At 37.8% G+C, this 17562-nt stretch overlaps 1 protein-coding gene across 2 annotated transcripts in view; it reads right to left on the minus strand.

The window, feature by feature from the left end:
- The window catches only part of LOC133817443 (ankyrin repeat-containing protein ITN1-like), a 34324-nt gene extending 30499 nt beyond the window's left edge, over positions 1-3825 (minus strand). The window contains exons 1-3 of one of the 2 annotated variants that reach the window (XM_062249963.1): positions 3693-3825; positions 2799-3339; positions 1276-1329 (exon numbers count right to left, since the gene is read on the minus strand). In XM_062249963.1, coding sequence (XP_062105947.1) covers positions 1276-1329; positions 2799-2913 — 169 coding nt within the window. In that variant the 5' untranslated portion in view covers positions 2914-3339; positions 3693-3825. The remainder of the gene's footprint in view (positions 1-1275; positions 1330-2798; positions 3340-3692) is intronic. The other variant, XM_062249964.1, reaches the window with a different exon arrangement.
- Between the last annotated feature and the right edge of the window lie 13737 nt (positions 3826-17562).

Here is a 17562-nt window from a genome sequence, read left to right on the forward strand (position 1 = left end):
TTGAAGAAAAGTAAAATATAACAATGTTTTTTATATATTATATATTAAAATGATACTTATTGTGCAAGATAATATGTTATAATGATGTAAGACAGCATTATTATTCAAATGTTTTCTTTAGATTTTATTGAAGTTGAAAATGATACAATTTCTCCATCATTTTCAATGAAGTGTAATGCCAAGTCTATAATAATTTAAATAATTAAATCATATTTATTTAAAAATAATAAAGATATACATATTATTTTTTTTATTTTATAAATTTGTGTGATAGTTTGTTTTTTATCAAGTGATTGGAGCTCTTTTTCTTCATCAAATTCACTAAAGGACATTGTGAGATACATTGAAAACTAAAAATAGTTAATGCATGTATATTACTGTCTACATTATGAGTTTTTCTATTATTATTTTATTTTTATTATTAATTTCTTTTTTAAAATATTATTGTATTTTATATATATGTCAGGTAGCTATGTAAATATATATATATCTATGTCAACGTTATGTTTAGATGTTATATATGTAGAGATTATTGATATAAATATTTATATATACTATAGAATTATAATTCATTTTATTATATATATAAATTTAAAAAAAAACAATGAACAAGTTTCTATTAAAATTTTAAACAATGTTTACAACTTTAAAATTAAGCAAACGTGTATTGCATATTGCTTCAATCTAGTATAAATATTATATATATATAACAAGTTTCAATAACTACATATATTAATTCAACCTCAATATATATATATTTATATATTTTAAATCTTAATATATGTTCCTTGAAAGGCTGAGAAAATTACAATTTATAGCAACAATGAAATCGCTGCATGCATAAAAAAAATAAAAAAATAATTGTATATAATATATATATTTATAAAATAGTAGGGATTGAAAAACTTAATTACTATATATCATGATAAGTATCTTTCAATTCACTAAAAAAAAGGTTTTTAGGGGCAATACCAAGTCGCTCCTAATAAAATCGCATCTAAAACATATTTTTGTTGTAGTCATAAATGTTAATTTTTATTCATCTTCTTTTGTGGAACTTATAATAATTTTTCATGAATGATCCCATACTTATAATTCATGAGTACAAATTAATCATTATAGATAATTCGCAACATATATGGTTAATTGATTAATTTAGATGGTAGCTAAATTTCCAATAGTTCGTATTTCAACATTAATTTTCGTATTACAAGTGAATGTATTATTAATTAAATATATATATTTATATAGAATAATATTTAGACTGTAACGTACCTACTCGATTAGATCCAACATTTTGCTGATCCAAAGGTATGCGCAATGCCACATCTAATACATTTATGCAAATTTTGCTGCTATTATTATTTAAAAAAAAATTAAACGACTCAAATACGAGGACTAACTGTTAACGTAAACTTCAAATTTCTTAATTCTTCTCTCCACCATATCAGTTAAAAAAATATATAGTTTATGTATATTTTACAAGCAGCGTATGTATGCGTCTCTTACATAAAATACTTGTCTTTACACATATTGACTATATATTAGTCGTAATAAAAGTCAAATATACCATTTTTATGACTAAATTAAAATGTTTGTACCCAAGATATATACTAATTAACTTAATTCATCCTAGTGTTAATATATTAAACACAAGGAACAATGAATTGCAAATGATAACTTAATTTGACAAGAACTGCAATCGTCATCCACAAAATTAGTAAGAAATTCTAAAAGTACTTCATCTAATTAATAAAGTTGTTCGATCTTTATAGCATAAATGTTTAAAGCCAATATTGAATTGTAGTGAACATAATAGTACAATATATAATGGAGGGGCTTCTTTGATGTCATAATAATCAATATCTAAGTCTTCCTTCTTAGAGTGGTACTAATATTTCAAGTTTGTACTTATACAATTATTACTAACAACTTTTCGATCTCCAGGCATTCATTTTTTCCCCCTTGGAACTTTTTTAGATTGCAGCATTTGGAATCACTGACACTAGCTTCCTACTACTAATAAAGTTATTAGAGGAATTTTCATGTCGTTTTTTTTTGTAAATACAACCTACAGTCTAGTGACATGAAAGGGACAAAAGCTTTTACCATGATTCATAATATAATTGATGATGTGAAAAGGTACCGTATTTCTGATAAATATATAAATATACGATATACAAAGGTTCTCATATATAAATATATATATATATATCTGACGTGTAGTTGTTCTAAAAAAAGCATAATAATTTCAAGTTCCTTTGTGTAGTATGGAATAATTAATTAAGTTATATCAAATAATTTTCCTTTTCAAATTCAAATATTTTTTTTGAATTCTGTCATATGCTTTGTAATGATTCAATTAATTTTTTTTAAAAAATTTACTGATATGTAAAATTAAAACATATATATTGAAATGTTCATCCAATTTCTACGTACGTACTAAAATTTGATAAATTTCAAGGATAATTTTTATATTTTCTATGGTTTATTCATTGATAATATAAGGAACACAGAATTGTATATAACTTTGTCAACATCGCCGGATGGAATTATTATCCTAACCATGTACAAAAACCCATTTTTAAACACAAAACCCCGTTTCTTATGATTATTAGGTTAACCATATATATCTTTGTCATTTCAAATATTAATGTTTTATTATTAGGTTAACCATACTCTATGATTTGCGCAAGTAATTTATTCAAATCATATATAGCTGGGTCCTGTTTATAATTTTCTTTGCCCTAACCTATATTGAATATATATACAAAACTACTAGTGATGATCGATCTTACCATAAAATCCGGCATGAATGCAGATATTGAGAAACGCAATCTTTGAGTCCATAGTCCATGTTCCGACTGCGACTCCGACTGCAGACTCACCGTATTGGTAAAGGTAATCAACCATCGGACGGTGTCCTGAGAGAGCAGCAAAATAAAGTGGTGTTTTGGTGCCATCTACTCAAGGACCTGCTCCTTGTGTCGTCGTCGTCGACTGTAGTAGGTTTTTTTTTTTTCTTATAAATCATTTTAGCCATTTTCACATTGCCAGTAATAGCCACATAGCATAAGACCTTGATACCCTTGTTGTTCTGAACCTCTAATTGGCAGGCCTCGTCCACAATATGCTCCACAAGGTATTCTAAGATCTTCTCCTGTTTTGCTAAGGCCGCGATATGGAGAACGCTTTCTCTTTCTCCGGTTATCGGTCGTGTAATCGAATCTTTAAATCGGTCTTCGACGAGCGCTTTAACAGCTTTCAAATTACCTTTCAGTACTTCTAAATAAAGCTGTAAAGAACTGTCTTCTCGTTGTTGTTCCACATCATCATTACCTTCATTAATAAGTAGAAAAAAAATGCATACGTAAAAAATATATATTATAGCACAAATTATATTTTCGGTATTAATTTGTGAGGTGATCATCAGTAATAGAATTCAACTACGTACTAGCCATATAATTGAAATATTTCTTCATTTGTTAAGGGAGTAAAATTGAAAATTAATCTATTTTAGTAATTACATTATTAGCTAAGAATTTCTCTATGTTTCAATCTGACTTATTATACTGAAAGGGTATCTTATATATTAATAACAGTTTATATGATTGGGTGCTGAGCTCTATTTCTATTCATCTTCAAAACGGAATTAACTATAATAATACTATAACAATTAGGAAAGTGCTCACTGTAGTTACGGCCAGGACTCCCTCCGTCAGATGACATATATAATTGGCAGACTTTGATCAGATGAGCGAAAGAGCGTACGGGCAAGCTAGGTTTTAGAAACTGAAAAATTCACACCATATATAAGCCAACTTATTGCGCAATGCTTATATAATTGGATTTTATGAAGGAATGATTCCATAGCTAGAATTGGGCCCTACTACAATAATTCGTTTGGCCACTTCACTACTCCACTTTCTTTTTTAAAAGGAGCTTTAAAAAAGCAAGATGAGAATCATGAGCATGCTTGAGAGGACCAGATAAGAAGAAACAACAAAATTGCCTCATCGCTACACTGTAAAAAGCGAGGAGTCTATATCAGCTTTAACTTTTTCTTTTTGTTTTGAATGACTCCACATCAAGTGAAATTTTTGTAAGTCCTAAAATTAGTAAATTTTATAAAAATATCTTTTTATTTAAAAAATGATTTTAAATTCATTTTTATTGTGATTTTTGAAATTAATACCTTGGATTAATTGGTGAGGTTTGTAAATAATTTCTTATTTAGTTTGATATTATCACAATATGCCTATAAAAGGAATTGATATCTTTGTTTTGTAAAGGAAATATTCTGTGCTTATTTGAATTCATTTATGGAAATATTTTTAATTGATTTTTGTGCTTTCCAAGATAATCAACTATAGGAAATACAATCTTTGAGAAATTAATTGTTATTCCTATCTTGAGAAATTTGATCTGACGCAAGTATCCGTGTCTGTCGAATCAGAATCAACTAAATTGGCAAATCTTCATTAATCAAGAATATTTTCAAATATTATTATTTTTATTGGAGATTCTTTCTTAGCATTTCTGAGCACGACATTGTCTCTATAAATAGGGCTTCTAGGGTCTTGAGAAAAAATGAATTCATTGGTGCATAGTTTTGTGAGTGAATTGTAATATTTATGAGGGTTCATAGTTTGTATTCAAGATCACTGTATTCATGTGTTCTTGTAGTAAAATGAGTGTTTAGTTTTGTGGTGAGTCTATACCACATTCATGAGTGAATACAGGTTATATTTTGAACACAATTTTTATAGTCTTTGGGAGAAGATTTTTACAAGTCTTGCGTCAGGAGGATGTAAGCACTCGCTGGCCATTGAAGGGAGTTCAAGTGGTTAGGTGTTTCAAACAAAATTAGATTAGTAAAGAGAAGTACAACAAAGCTGCGGCAAATCTCAAGAGAGAGTCTTGTTTTATTTAAGTCAATATTTTGTACTTGTGATTATTTATTAATTGATTTTATTCTCTAGGTGTAGCCCCAAGGAGTGGGTTATCCAAAAGGGTTTCTGAACCCTGTAAAAATTCGTTGTGTTCTTTATTGTATTTGCACTATTTTTATTGTGTTCAGTTTTTGTCATGACAAGTTCTTATTTTGTCCCGAAGGATCTGAAATCTATTTTAACATTCAATTGCTATTTCGCACCTTAATTAATTCACCTAGTTTAATAAAATTGGTAATTACAAAAAATTGGAATTTCAATTGATATCAAAGCGAGTCACTCATTTTTGACTGTGATATTTGCTTATTCTGTTTGTTGCTCTTATTCTTGCAATGTCTTTTTTCACAGAATGATGTTTCATAACTCACCCCCCTTTACTGAATGATTCTAACTATCCATACTGGAAAGTTAGAATGAGAGCTTTCATCAACACTACAAGAAGTAAGGATATTCTAATAAGTGTTAGATCCACCGCTAATGACCCGCCTAAAATTATTTGTCGCTAATAATGAGTATTAGCGGCGTGCTGACACACCCGCCGCTGATAACGAAATTCCCTGATCCTACTCCGAAGGAACACTTGAGAGGATTTAGCTTCATTTGATACTTGTTCAAAACATTGAAACACTCCTGCAAATCTTTCACATGTCCTTCAGCCTTCTTTGACTTTACCAGTATGTTTTCCACGTACACCTCCATGTTTATTCCGATCAACTCCTTAAACATGTGGTTAACAATCGCTGGTAAGTCGCACCAGCATTTTTCAGTCCGAAGGACATTACTTTATAACAGTATAACTCTGTATCGGTCCGAAAGCTAGTGTGATCCTCGTCAGGGGGATGCATACTGATCTGATTGTATCCTGAGTATGCATCCATGAAAGAGAGGATCTCACGTCCTGCAGTTGCATCGACCAACTGGTCGATCCTTGGGAGTGGGAAGCAATCTTTTAGGCAGGCTTTATTAAGGTCTGTGAAATCCACACAGGTTCGCCATTTGTTGTTAGGCTTGGGAACTAGTACTGGATTAGAGACCCACGATGGATAAAACGTCACCCTGATTGTAGAGTCCAAGAACTTTACTTAGCTAATTGTTTAGTAGTATTATAGTATGTTTAGTATTATCTTTGTAACTGTGGATTTTTGGTTCAGACCGGGAATTATTTGGACACTCATAGTAGTACTTGTAGATTTTCTAAGTTTAACCTATAGTTTAAGAATATTAATTTTAACCTAAGGTTTGATTAATATGACTGATATTGATGATGATATTTATTATATTATAAGGTTTAGATAAACCCAATAAGATAGTAACACTTGTCTTATGTATGATTATTAAAGAATTATTATTTTAATGATAAAATAAGAGAATTATAAGACTTAGTCTTCACCAAAATCTGATAGGAGCATGACATTTATCACAATTTTATTTATTTGTGGATTATGTTGATATTTAGATAATTAAATAGATTTTTCGTAACTTTAGGATACTGTAACTTCCGACCTGTTTTTGACCCAGTTATATTAGGAATTTCGAAAAATAGTATTTCTTAAAAGTTGTAGATAATTTAATGAGCTTTCTAACGGTATAAAGAGAGTCCAAATCTGAGTTCTACAGCGTCAGATATGTGGATTTTACTGAAGGGGAGTTTAGAGTTACGAAATTTAGGGAGTTAGAAGTTAGGATTCTATTTGTTTTTATTATTTTAAAAATCAAGCTTTGAATTCTTAAATCTCTCTGAAAAATTTGAACAATTCCTAAGCCTTTAGCTGAAGGATATTCAAATATTTTCAATTAAATTTATTATTTTTATTCAAAGCCAAAAAGAAGATTTTTATTCCTAGAACTCTATAAATAGGACCTAGTACCCAGCCATTATTCACCTTTTACTCTAAGTTCAGAGGCTGCAAGATTGCTAGGAGAGTGTGAGAGTTAAACACCTGGGTTGGGGAATCATAAGCTTGATCATCATAAGCTTATCAAACACTTTGGGAAGTAAGGTTTTATGGTATTTCGGTTTGAGGTGTAGATTGGTCTTACAAGTCTTTGAGGTAAACCCGAAACTCTATTTCATTTGTTTCATGTTATTTTCTTTCTCAAAGCCTTCTACTCAGTCCCCTAACCTCATTCTTATTTTGGTTAGGGAATCCAAGTTCTTAAGCACATAAGTTGTGGTAAGCATATTTCTCAATGGTTTAGTCTTCCTATTCATTTTCATTTCTTCTTCTTAAGACTCACTCTTTCTCATATGGTTTAGGAGTGTTCCAAAAGTCCCAACTCAGTCCATCATATCCCGGTAACTTTGGTAAGGAAAATAGGATAGAATCTATATGTGTATTGCTTATGTTATCTTATGTGTTATGTTATGAAATATGATATGCTATGAATATGTTATGAATGTGTATGTTTTTAGGCTTGGGCTTATGCCCTATTTGACTAACAAGACCCCAAAAAGATTTTGGGCATATGCCTACTTAGCTAGTAGGATCCCACTAATCTCATGGGCATAAGCTTGTTTAGTCTATGGGACCCCAAGTAATAATGGCCATTATAATAAGTGTATGTATTAAGTGTTATGATATGTGTTTACGGTTATTATGAAATTTATGTTTATGACTATGTGTTAGATTTTCCTTGCTGGGCATTAGGCTCATTCCTTTTTGTTTTATGGGCAGGAAAATAGCTTTAGAGGCGGTAAGATTCGTGACACTTAGAGGATGTGTATCGATGGTGAATGGAGTCAAGGGGCCGAGCGTTATTCGATTCGAGGATGTAGTCTCATTTTATCTTTATGGTTTTATATGTATTTTCCGCATTTCTTATGTAATTCTTTTCATTTAAATCATGTTTTTGTTTTTAAAGACAATGGGATCCCATATCCTTCTTAGTATTCTATTTTGTAAGTAACTCTTATTTTCACAAGTTACTCAATAAAATTATGGTATTTCCGCAAAATTGTAAGTTTTATGTATAGTTTCGTTAATGGTCCAAATAGTCTAGAGTAGTGGGTCATTACACTGATGAACCCATTCTCCTTCAGTCTTTCAACTTCTTCTTTTAAGGCTTTCGATCTATCCTTATCGAGCAGCCTTCTTTTCTGTTGCACGGGTGGAAAGCTTTTGTCAACATTCAGGACATGGCTAATGACTGCAGGATCTATCCCAGTCATGTCTTTATGTGACCAGGCAAAAACTTCCTGGTTCTTTCTCGAAAATTCCACCAGTGCGTGCTTCGTTGTTAATTGCTTCTAAATTTTTACCGACCTTTACAACTCTGGTCGGAATTTTTTCGTCAAGTTGGACCTCTTCAAGGTCCTCGACGGGTCCAACATCTTCCTCAAAATCCCCAAAGCGAGGATCTAAATCTCTATCCTCACTTTGGGAAACACCCTATTTGGTGACTCCATCACAGGATTGGGCTTGTGTATCAATGGCCATCTGCAACCTCTCTGGGGGAGTGCTCTTCGACGTTCCCTTCTTTGCCTTTGTGATCGAGGCATTGTTGCACTCCCTTGCTTCCCTCTGATTTCCCAACACGCGTCCTACCCCTGCGTCTATCGGGAATTTCATGGCCAGGTGCCATACTGAGGTGACGGCCCGAAGGTCAACCAGTAAGGGCCTTCCGATTACAGCATTGTATGCCAAAGGATAATAAACTACTATGAAAGTAGCGAGTAATGTCCTGGAAGCAGGCGTTGTACCTGCTGTTACTGGAAGTCTAATTGACCCTGTTGGGGCGAGTCCCTCACCAGAGAAGCCGCATATTGTTTGGTTGCAGGGCTCCAAATCCTTGACGGACAACTTCATGCGTTCCAGCGAAGATTTATACCGGATGTTTACTGAACTTCCTGTATCGACCAGCACTCTCTTTACCATCATGTTGGCGATTTGAACATCCACGACCAGCGGATCGGAATGCGGGAACCGGACATGCTGGGCGTCGCTATCAGAGAAGGTTATTTCACCATCCTCTGACCGAGCCTTCTTTGATGGCCGGTCCTCCACAGTCATCATCTCGATGTCTTGATCGTGGCGTAGGGTCCGAGCATATCGTTCCCTTACCTTTCTGCTGTCTCCCGCGAGGTGCGGGCCTCCACAGATGGTGAGTAAAGTGCCAGTTATGGGATCAGGCTGCAAAGGTGGCGAGCATTGCCATGCAGGCGCCTGCTTGTTGCCACCTAGAGCCTCTCGTTGGGAAGCTCCCGAGGCACGTACATATCTCCTCAAGTGTCCTTGTCTGATAAGGAACTCTATTTCGTCTTTCAGCTGGTTGCATTCGTTTGTATCGTGTCCGTAGTCGTTATGATAACGACAGAACTTGGTAGTATCTCTTTTCGAAAAATCCTTTCGAATGGGAGCGGGTTTCTTGTAAGGCACACTGGAACTCGTGGCCTAATACACCTCTCCTTGAGACTCGAAAAGGGCAGTGTAGTTAGTGAACCGTAGTTCATAACGGTTGCCCTTAGCACACTTGTTCTCGGAGGTGGAGGGTTCATTATGGGGTCTCTTCCCCCCATTCTTGCCGTTTCCATTGCCGTTCCCGTTGCCTTTACCGTTTCCGTTGGGTTTTGACCCATTGGCGGCTTTGGCGGGTTCTGCAGTCCCCTTATCTTTGCCTGGGGGCTTTCCCTCGCTGGCAATGGCATCTTCGAGCTTGATGTACCGATCAGCTCGATCCAAGAATTCTTGGGTAGTCTTAACTCCATGCTTCCTGAGGCTACTCCACAAAGGCGTACGACGCCTAACTCCTGCAGTTAGGGCCATCATCTTGCCCTCATCTCCCACTGTTTTAGCTCCAGCAGCTGCTCGCATAAAGTGCTTGACGTAATCCTTCAGTGGCTATCCTTCTTGCTGGCGTATCTCGACCAGCTGGTTTGCCTCAGTTGGGTGCACTCGACCCGCATAGAATTGTCCGTAAAATTCCTTTACGAACATCTCCCAAGAAACAATACTTGCATGAGGGAATTTGAAAAACCACTCCTGTGCAGCATCAGAAAGTGTTGCAGGAAAGATCCTGCACCGAGCGTCTTCGGAAACTTTCTGAATGTCCATCTGTATCTCAAACTTGTTGACATGAGATACCGGGTCACCATACCCGTCAAAGTTCGGAAGCGTGGGCATCTTAAACTTGCTAGGGGTTTCTGCCACAACTATCCTTTGAACGAAAGGAGTGCCTCTTCTCCTGTTGTACTCGATATGCAACGTTCTTCCCCCGACCAGCTGTTGTACTGCTTGGTTCAGGGCATCTATTTGGGCTTGCACGCCGTCAGGAATAACTGGGGCCTCTGCTGCTGGGGGAATGTACTCGTCGTGCCGTTCCCGGCGGTCATTGAGTACATCCTTTAAGTCTTCGTCTCTTCGCCGTTGCTTACTTACTCCGAGCCGGTTAAAGATGTTGTTTTGTCTGGGCTGCCCCCTAGCGTTACGTCTCTCTGGTTGGTCTTCCCTAGGTGGTGGGCTTCTACCCCCACCTCTCTCTTTATTTCTTCGACCAGCATTTCCTCTGCCTGAGTCGACCTCATTGTAACCATGGACATCTCTGAACCTCGATTGGCTATGGTGGGACCGACTGTCCCCTCGGTTGCCTCCTCGGGCTGGAACTTCCTGAGCGTTAGAGGGTGGCCTGCATTGGTCGGTTGGTCCCCGTGCATTATCATACCGTGGGGGGCCCCAGACCGTAGAGCTTATCTCTGAGTTCCTTCTGTTGCCAGAAGGACGCTGCCCCCTGCTCGGTGGGTTCGGCTCTTCACCCCTATGGCGTCTAGGACTACGGGGCTGCTGCCCGGCCCTATTCCGCCTTGGTTGTGGGGGGTTGCCTCGACCAGCATGGGATGGAGGTTGCATCTCAGGATCCCTTGGTGGGACATCATCCGGAGGCATTGTTGGTTGCTTGGGTCTTTGAGGGCTCGTCGGCTGGATTGGGGGGCTAGGATTGGGACCCCTTTGGGGTGGCCCATTTGAGGGTTGATCAGGCTGTGAGGCAGGTGCAGCCTGATTCCTAGCCAACTGCAAGGCTGCTTCGAGGGCTGCCATGGCCTCCCTCTGACGACGGTCCATCTTCGCCTGTCTTTCACTTAGCTCCTGACGCTGTCGCTCTATCTCTTGCTGCTGCCCCGCCATAATCTCCGCAGTAGCACTTTCTTGACTGGCCCTCAGATTGGCCAGTTCATCTTGCAATACCCCCAGGGTATTTTTCAGCGTCTTGGAGTCCAGTTCCTCCTCATCAAACTCCAAGTGCGGCTCATTTTCAGCCATGTTTGGGGGAGGAGGCGGTTGAGATGGTGCAGCGCCAGTCACCTGCCCAGTCTTCTTTGTTGTTTTCGCCATTAGTGCTTCAAAAATCTCATATCAAGCTCTCAATGTAAGCACCAGAATGTTGACCCTCGTTTTGGTCAACTGACATGGAGTCAAATGCTTGATGTGGATAGATGTGTTGGAATAGATTTAATGACAAAAACATCAAAGAACACAGTAAATTATAGTGGTTCGGCCCTACGAAAATGGTAATGACCTACGTCCACTTAAGCTATTATTGATATGAGTTCTCAAAGGAGTGATCAAAGAACTAGGGTTCTCTGAGTTTTGCCGGCCTAAGAGAGATGAACAATACAATCGTAATATAATAGCCCTAATTCACTTGTAAGTGTAAAACTTAATAATCAGCCAAAAGTCCCTCCCTTTAGCTATTTCTCTCTATTTATAGGCTCAAGGAGGATTACATGAATCAGTTACAGATATTCTTTCCTAAATAATCGGATCATCATGGATCAAGGGAGATAATCTCGGATATATGATTACAATTGAACAAAATTATCTCTAAATATATGGAGTATACGACCAGGCTGGTCATAGAAAAGCTTCAAATGTTACGCCAGGGGAATTTCACTGGTTGATGGTCGAACGGACCTTCTGCCAGGTGTCAGCCACGTGCTAAAAAGTCTGCCACGTCACCCGTGCTTGTTTTTTTGGATAACAATATTTGTTTATTTTTGCTTGTTAATATTTATTATATTGTATTTTGTGATATATGTATTTTAGTTAAAGTGTGAATTTAAAAAAATCAAATTAATAATGTATGTTTATATTTTTAAATTGTTTTATATTAAATGTGATATGTTTGTAAATATGTATTTAATATTTTTTTTGTATTAATAAAAAAATTAGTTTTGGTATATGTTTTTTTGTGGTTAAATATTTGTAAATATGCAAATTGATGTATTTGTTAATGTATATATATGTTTTGTATGATCTGAGAATATTCTGGTTATATATGTGTTTAATTTGTAGGTTTTTAAATTTTTGGGATAGTTTGAAATATAGTCGTGATGCTGCCCAAATTATGTTAGGGTTAGTAAAATTAATAAAAATTTAATAATTAATTAAATAAAAGTTTAAGTATAATTAAAAAATACATCAAAAATTTAATTTTTAACTATAATTTAAATAAAATAAATTACCAATCATAATGTTGACGCCATTTTTCGTCAACTTGAAATGTAGAGCACGTAAACAGTAAATAGATATGGCCAGGAAAATACAATAAAACAAGGAGGATTTTTACGTGGTTCAGCAGTTAACTCTGCCTAGTCCACGAGTCTTTGTTATTAGAACTTAGGAAATTTATGGAAATTCTTCAGAGATGAATTCTCCAGAGTTTCTCTCCAGATCACAAAATTTCGGTCCCTTTACAAAGGTGCATGACTTCTCTATTTATAGAGGAAGTCTCAGAATACTCTCCCACACGTCTCTGGGAAGTTATCCTTTACATTAATAAATTTAATGGATTTAAAAGCCTATAACTCCTATATACAAGGAAACGTCCCCTGAAGACCAGGGGGCGTATAACTGACTAATAAATATCCCTTTATTATAGGGAAGTTACAACAATAAATATAGACTGTGTTTCTCCAAGTGACTCGCTAAGATGTTCGAAGCCAGCGATCAACATCGTCAGCGTCGTACCATCCCAGGTCTCTGAGTGACTTTCGAGTTGTATTATTTTCTCAAAATCAACTTAGAATGAAACACCGAGCTCACACTTAAGCCAAGCTCGGGCCACTTGATCCGAGGTCACACGGCAATGGACGTATCACGACGTTCTGTCTTCCGAGCTTGTAAGGCTTCGAGATCGCCATTTCGAGGTTGCCATCTGTTTTGAAGGTTCGACGCCTAGGTTGCGAACACGTATTCTAGATATTACGAGCTCACACCTCACGAATCCAGCTTTCGAAATCAAAATTCTCAAGGCTCAAAATCTGGGTGTAACATTTTGCCCCCTCAAAAGTATTTGTTCGAATCCTATGAGAAGGAAACTTTTGAACTACTTTTATCGGGAACTGCACCGTCACACATGTTCGGGTATGGACATGTGCCATTTGGGTATTGCTCACCCAAGGTACTCGAGTACCTTGGAAACCTGCCCACGATCGTTCTCCTGCCACCTTTTCAGCGCCATCTTGTCATTTGTCCCTGACCGTCAGATTTGATAAGGATCTTGACCAATGGCCCGGATCAACCCCTTTTTCCCACCTCTGATCATCTATATATAAGGCTTTAGTCATCTTCCTCATTTTACTTTTACGTTCATAAAAAGAAAAGAGAAAGAAAAACCAGAGGCTATCCCAGAAAACTCTTGCTCTTGCATGTTTTCCCAGCCAAAGAAGAAAAAGATCGCTAGCTTGCTCGAGACTGTGGGATTATACTTGCAGCCTCTTCTTCAATCAATGATTTCTCTGCAATAGTCATCTTCATTGCATAAGTATCTGATATATATATATATTTTATCATTCTCTGGCTTTGCTGATGCACTGGTTCACTTTGTAGTTTGATATACTAGGATGCTTTGACCAATAGGTATTTAGGTTTAGGTTTTCCCATTACTGGTTCTGAATCCAGCTTACATGTAGAACAAACCCAAACATGGTCTCTTTTTTCTGGGTTTTCAAAATTTAAAAGACGTATCTTGCACACCATGATATTGGGTACAAAATCTTGGTTTTAAAGAATGCACGATACCCAAGAATACCATTTTTGAACAACCGCCACCCTTTTCCCTGATATTTCGGGATTCTCAAACATTAGACCCACTTCCCTCCTCTTTTTTCATGGAATACACGTCGTGATCCTTAATGGGGTTTCCGGGATCGAGCTTGTCTCATACCCACGCACTTCTGAGCTTGTTTCACCAAGCTCGCTATTCTTGATTTCTTGCATGCCCGGCCCTCACCATTTTTTCTTTCTCGTTAGATGTCACAGAATCTGGAAAGACGGTGGGGGTCGCTGCTTGCCATCCCGTACTCGCCAAAGACTCCGAGCCCAGAATCGTTGTTTTCCCAAAACCAGCGCCTGATTCGTGAACACGAGCTAGCTTGCGAGCAAGAAGAAACTCGAGCTCACTATCGCCGTCAAATCGTCGAGGTCATAGAAAAGAAAATAAGAATCCTCCGAGAGGCTCTTTATCCGAAATTTGACTCAGGGCCTCGACCGATTCCCCTTGATCCTAGGTTAAAAGTGACAATCGCATACAACCCGAGAGATCTTCAATTTTCATTGATGGGGGAGCCCTCTACCTCGCAGCCGAGGAGGGAATTTTTCGAGGCCGAGCATTATTGGAGCTCGGTTACCTCACTAGGTCAGATAAAAGACATCTTGGCCTTTCACGGTATAAGATTGTCAGGCTCGTTAAGGTGTCGAGCCCCTACTCCCCACGAGCGAAGCTGCCACGCTCCAGGAGATGGAAATCCTAACAACAAGCTGAGGTATGCGGTTTGGAGCCAGGAGCATATGAAGGCAGGAGCGATACTGCCTTTGAAGTCTTTCTTCAAGGACTTCACGGGCTTCGTTGGATTGGCCCCATTCCAGCTCAATACTAACTCATACAGGGTTCTGTCTGCCCTGAAGTTGATATACCACAAGCTGAAGTGGGAAGGACCGACGCCAGAAGAGATCCTGTATCTTTTTTGTTTGAAAAGCAATCCCTCCTGAGCTCGGGGAGGAGACGGCTTCTACTACCTTTCGAGCTACCCGAAGGAGAAAAAGATGTTTGAGGATCTTCCCAATCATCCTCCTGATTTTAAGAAGGCCTTCTTCTGGACGGATGGCCTATCTCCGTCTTGATATTATTCATTCAGACGGATTCGTAAGTTCCCCAACCTCCTTTATCTTTGTGCTCAAACTTTTGTCTATAGGCTTGTACTTAGTTGAAATGTATCTTGTTTTCCAGCCAACTATCATCGTCCTGCTCCTTCTTACAAGATGAGGGAGCATAGGGAGACCCTTCTCCAACTCCCTTATGGCAGGAGGTCCCTCTCGTACCTTTTGCATGAAGGTAAACTTCGAGCTTGCGAGCTCTTGGGAGATGTCCAGTCCACTTCGGACTGGTCCAACAAAAAATATGACCGCTGGGAGCTCGTGCCCTTGCCTACAGGCATCCTCCCCCCAAGGAGAGAGGTGAGGCCCCCTCCTCCAGTTCGCCGAAGGAGCCCGCAATCAGGGAACGAGGCCAACAATGAAGCCTCGAGCTCGGGCTCAGATGATCAAGGTACAGTCATCCTAAGCTTGAAAATGTGGTCCCCCACCTTACTAAAACACAAACCCGATAGGTTAGTATTGTACAAGGACGATAGGGATCATTTTTATGTATGGACTTGGGTAGATGAACGAGTTCATAGGTTTGATAGCTGGCTCGGGAAGTATGATATTATGTACATCCTGAATGAGGTATGGGATGGAATAACCGTTCAATATGGGACTAATGACTATAGGGACCTTTCGAGGTTAACGTCCACATATAGGGAAGGTACTCCCCCCGCCTCTTCTGAAGATGGGGGAATTTCATGGTCTCCGAGTTCAAGCACGGAGGAGAGTTCCAGTTAGGTTTCTCTCCACTTGTTTTTTGTTTTTTTTTTATATATCTTCTAAGTTTGTTAGCACCATGTTAAACCTTGATTGCAACTGTGCAGGTACTATGGACTTCGACCTTGATGCCGTGCTCTTCAGTGGTGAGGGAGCTCAAAAGAGTAAGCGCCCGAGAGGCTCGTGGAGGTTAGACCGACCCTCTAAAATCCTCAAGCGCACTGAGAAGACCCCACCGGCTCCAACTGCTGGGAGCACAACCGAGGATCTGAATTCCCAGGTCGACGCATCTATCTCGACCGCACCTACCACGCTTCCTCCAGCCACAACTCTTCCAACACTCAGTCAACCCCCGAAGAAACCCTCAACCTCCAAGTCACTCCTACCGTCGGCCCGACCTCATGTTGATGAGTTCGTGATTGATAGTACCGCTGGGGCCAACGGAGCTGTAATTGGTTCGGATATCCTTTCTCGGGTGGGTCAGAGTCTTTCAGGATTCGACGCTGATCACTGGGAGTTTGTGAATAAGGCTTGAGATTGCAATACTCTCTACGATAAGAGTATTGAACTTACTGCCGCGGTATTATCTGCTTATTTGAATTCATTTATGGAAATATTTTCTATTGATTTTTGTGCTTTCCAAGATAATCAACTATAGGAAATACAATTTTTGAGAAATTAATTGTTATTTCTATCTTGAGAAATTTGATCTGATGCAGGTATCCATGTCTGTCGAATCAGAATCAACTAAATTGGCAAATCTTCATTAATCAAGAATATTTTCAAATATTATTATTTTTATTGGAGATTCTTTCTTAGCATTTCTGAGTACGACATTGTCTCTATAAATAGAGCTTCTAGGGTCTTGAGAAAAAATGAACTCCTTGGTGCATAGTTTTGTGAGTGAATTGTAATATTTGTGAGGGTTCATAGTTTGTATTCAAGATCACTGTATTCATGTGTTCTTCTAGTAAAATGAGTGTTTAGTTTTGTGGTGAGTCTATACCACATTCATGAGTGAATACAGGTTGTAATTTGAATACAATTTTCGTAGTTTTTGGGAGAAGATTTTTACAAGCCTTGCGTCGGGAGGATGCAAGCACTCGCTGGCCATTGAAGGGAGTTCAAGTGGTTAGGTGTTTCAATCAAAATTAGATTAGCAAAGAGAAGTACAACAAAGTTGCGACAAATCTCAAGAGGGAGTCTTGTTTTGTTTAAGTCAATATTTTGTACTTGTGATTATTTATTAATTGATTTTATTCTCTATGTGTGGCCCCAAGGAGTGGGTTATCCAAAAGGGTTTCTGAACCCTGTAAAAATTCGTTGTGTTCTTTATTGTATTTGCACTATTTTTATTGTGTTCAGTTTCTGTCATGACAAGTTCTTATTTTGTCCCGAAGGATCTGAAATCTATATTAACATTCAATTGCTATTTCACACCTTAATTAATTCACCTAGTTTAATAAAATTGGTAATTACTAAAAATTGGAATTTCAATTGATATCAAAGCGAGTCACTCATTTCTGACTGTGATATTTTCTTATTCCGTTTGTTGCTCTTATTCTTGCAATGTCTTTTTTCACAGAAGGATGTTTCATAACTCACCCCCCTTTACTAAATGATTCTAACTATCCATACTGGAAAGTTAGAATGAAAGCTTTCATCAACACTACAAGAAGTAAGGATATTCTAATAAGTGTTAGATCCGCTGCTAATACTTATTAGCGGCGGCAATCCGCCGCTAATGACCCACCTGA

This window comes from Humulus lupulus, chromosome 2, assembly GCF_963169125.1.
Source record: "Humulus lupulus chromosome 2, drHumLupu1.1, whole genome shotgun sequence".
Taxonomy (NCBI): domain Eukaryota; kingdom Viridiplantae; phylum Streptophyta; class Magnoliopsida; order Rosales; family Cannabaceae; genus Humulus; species Humulus lupulus.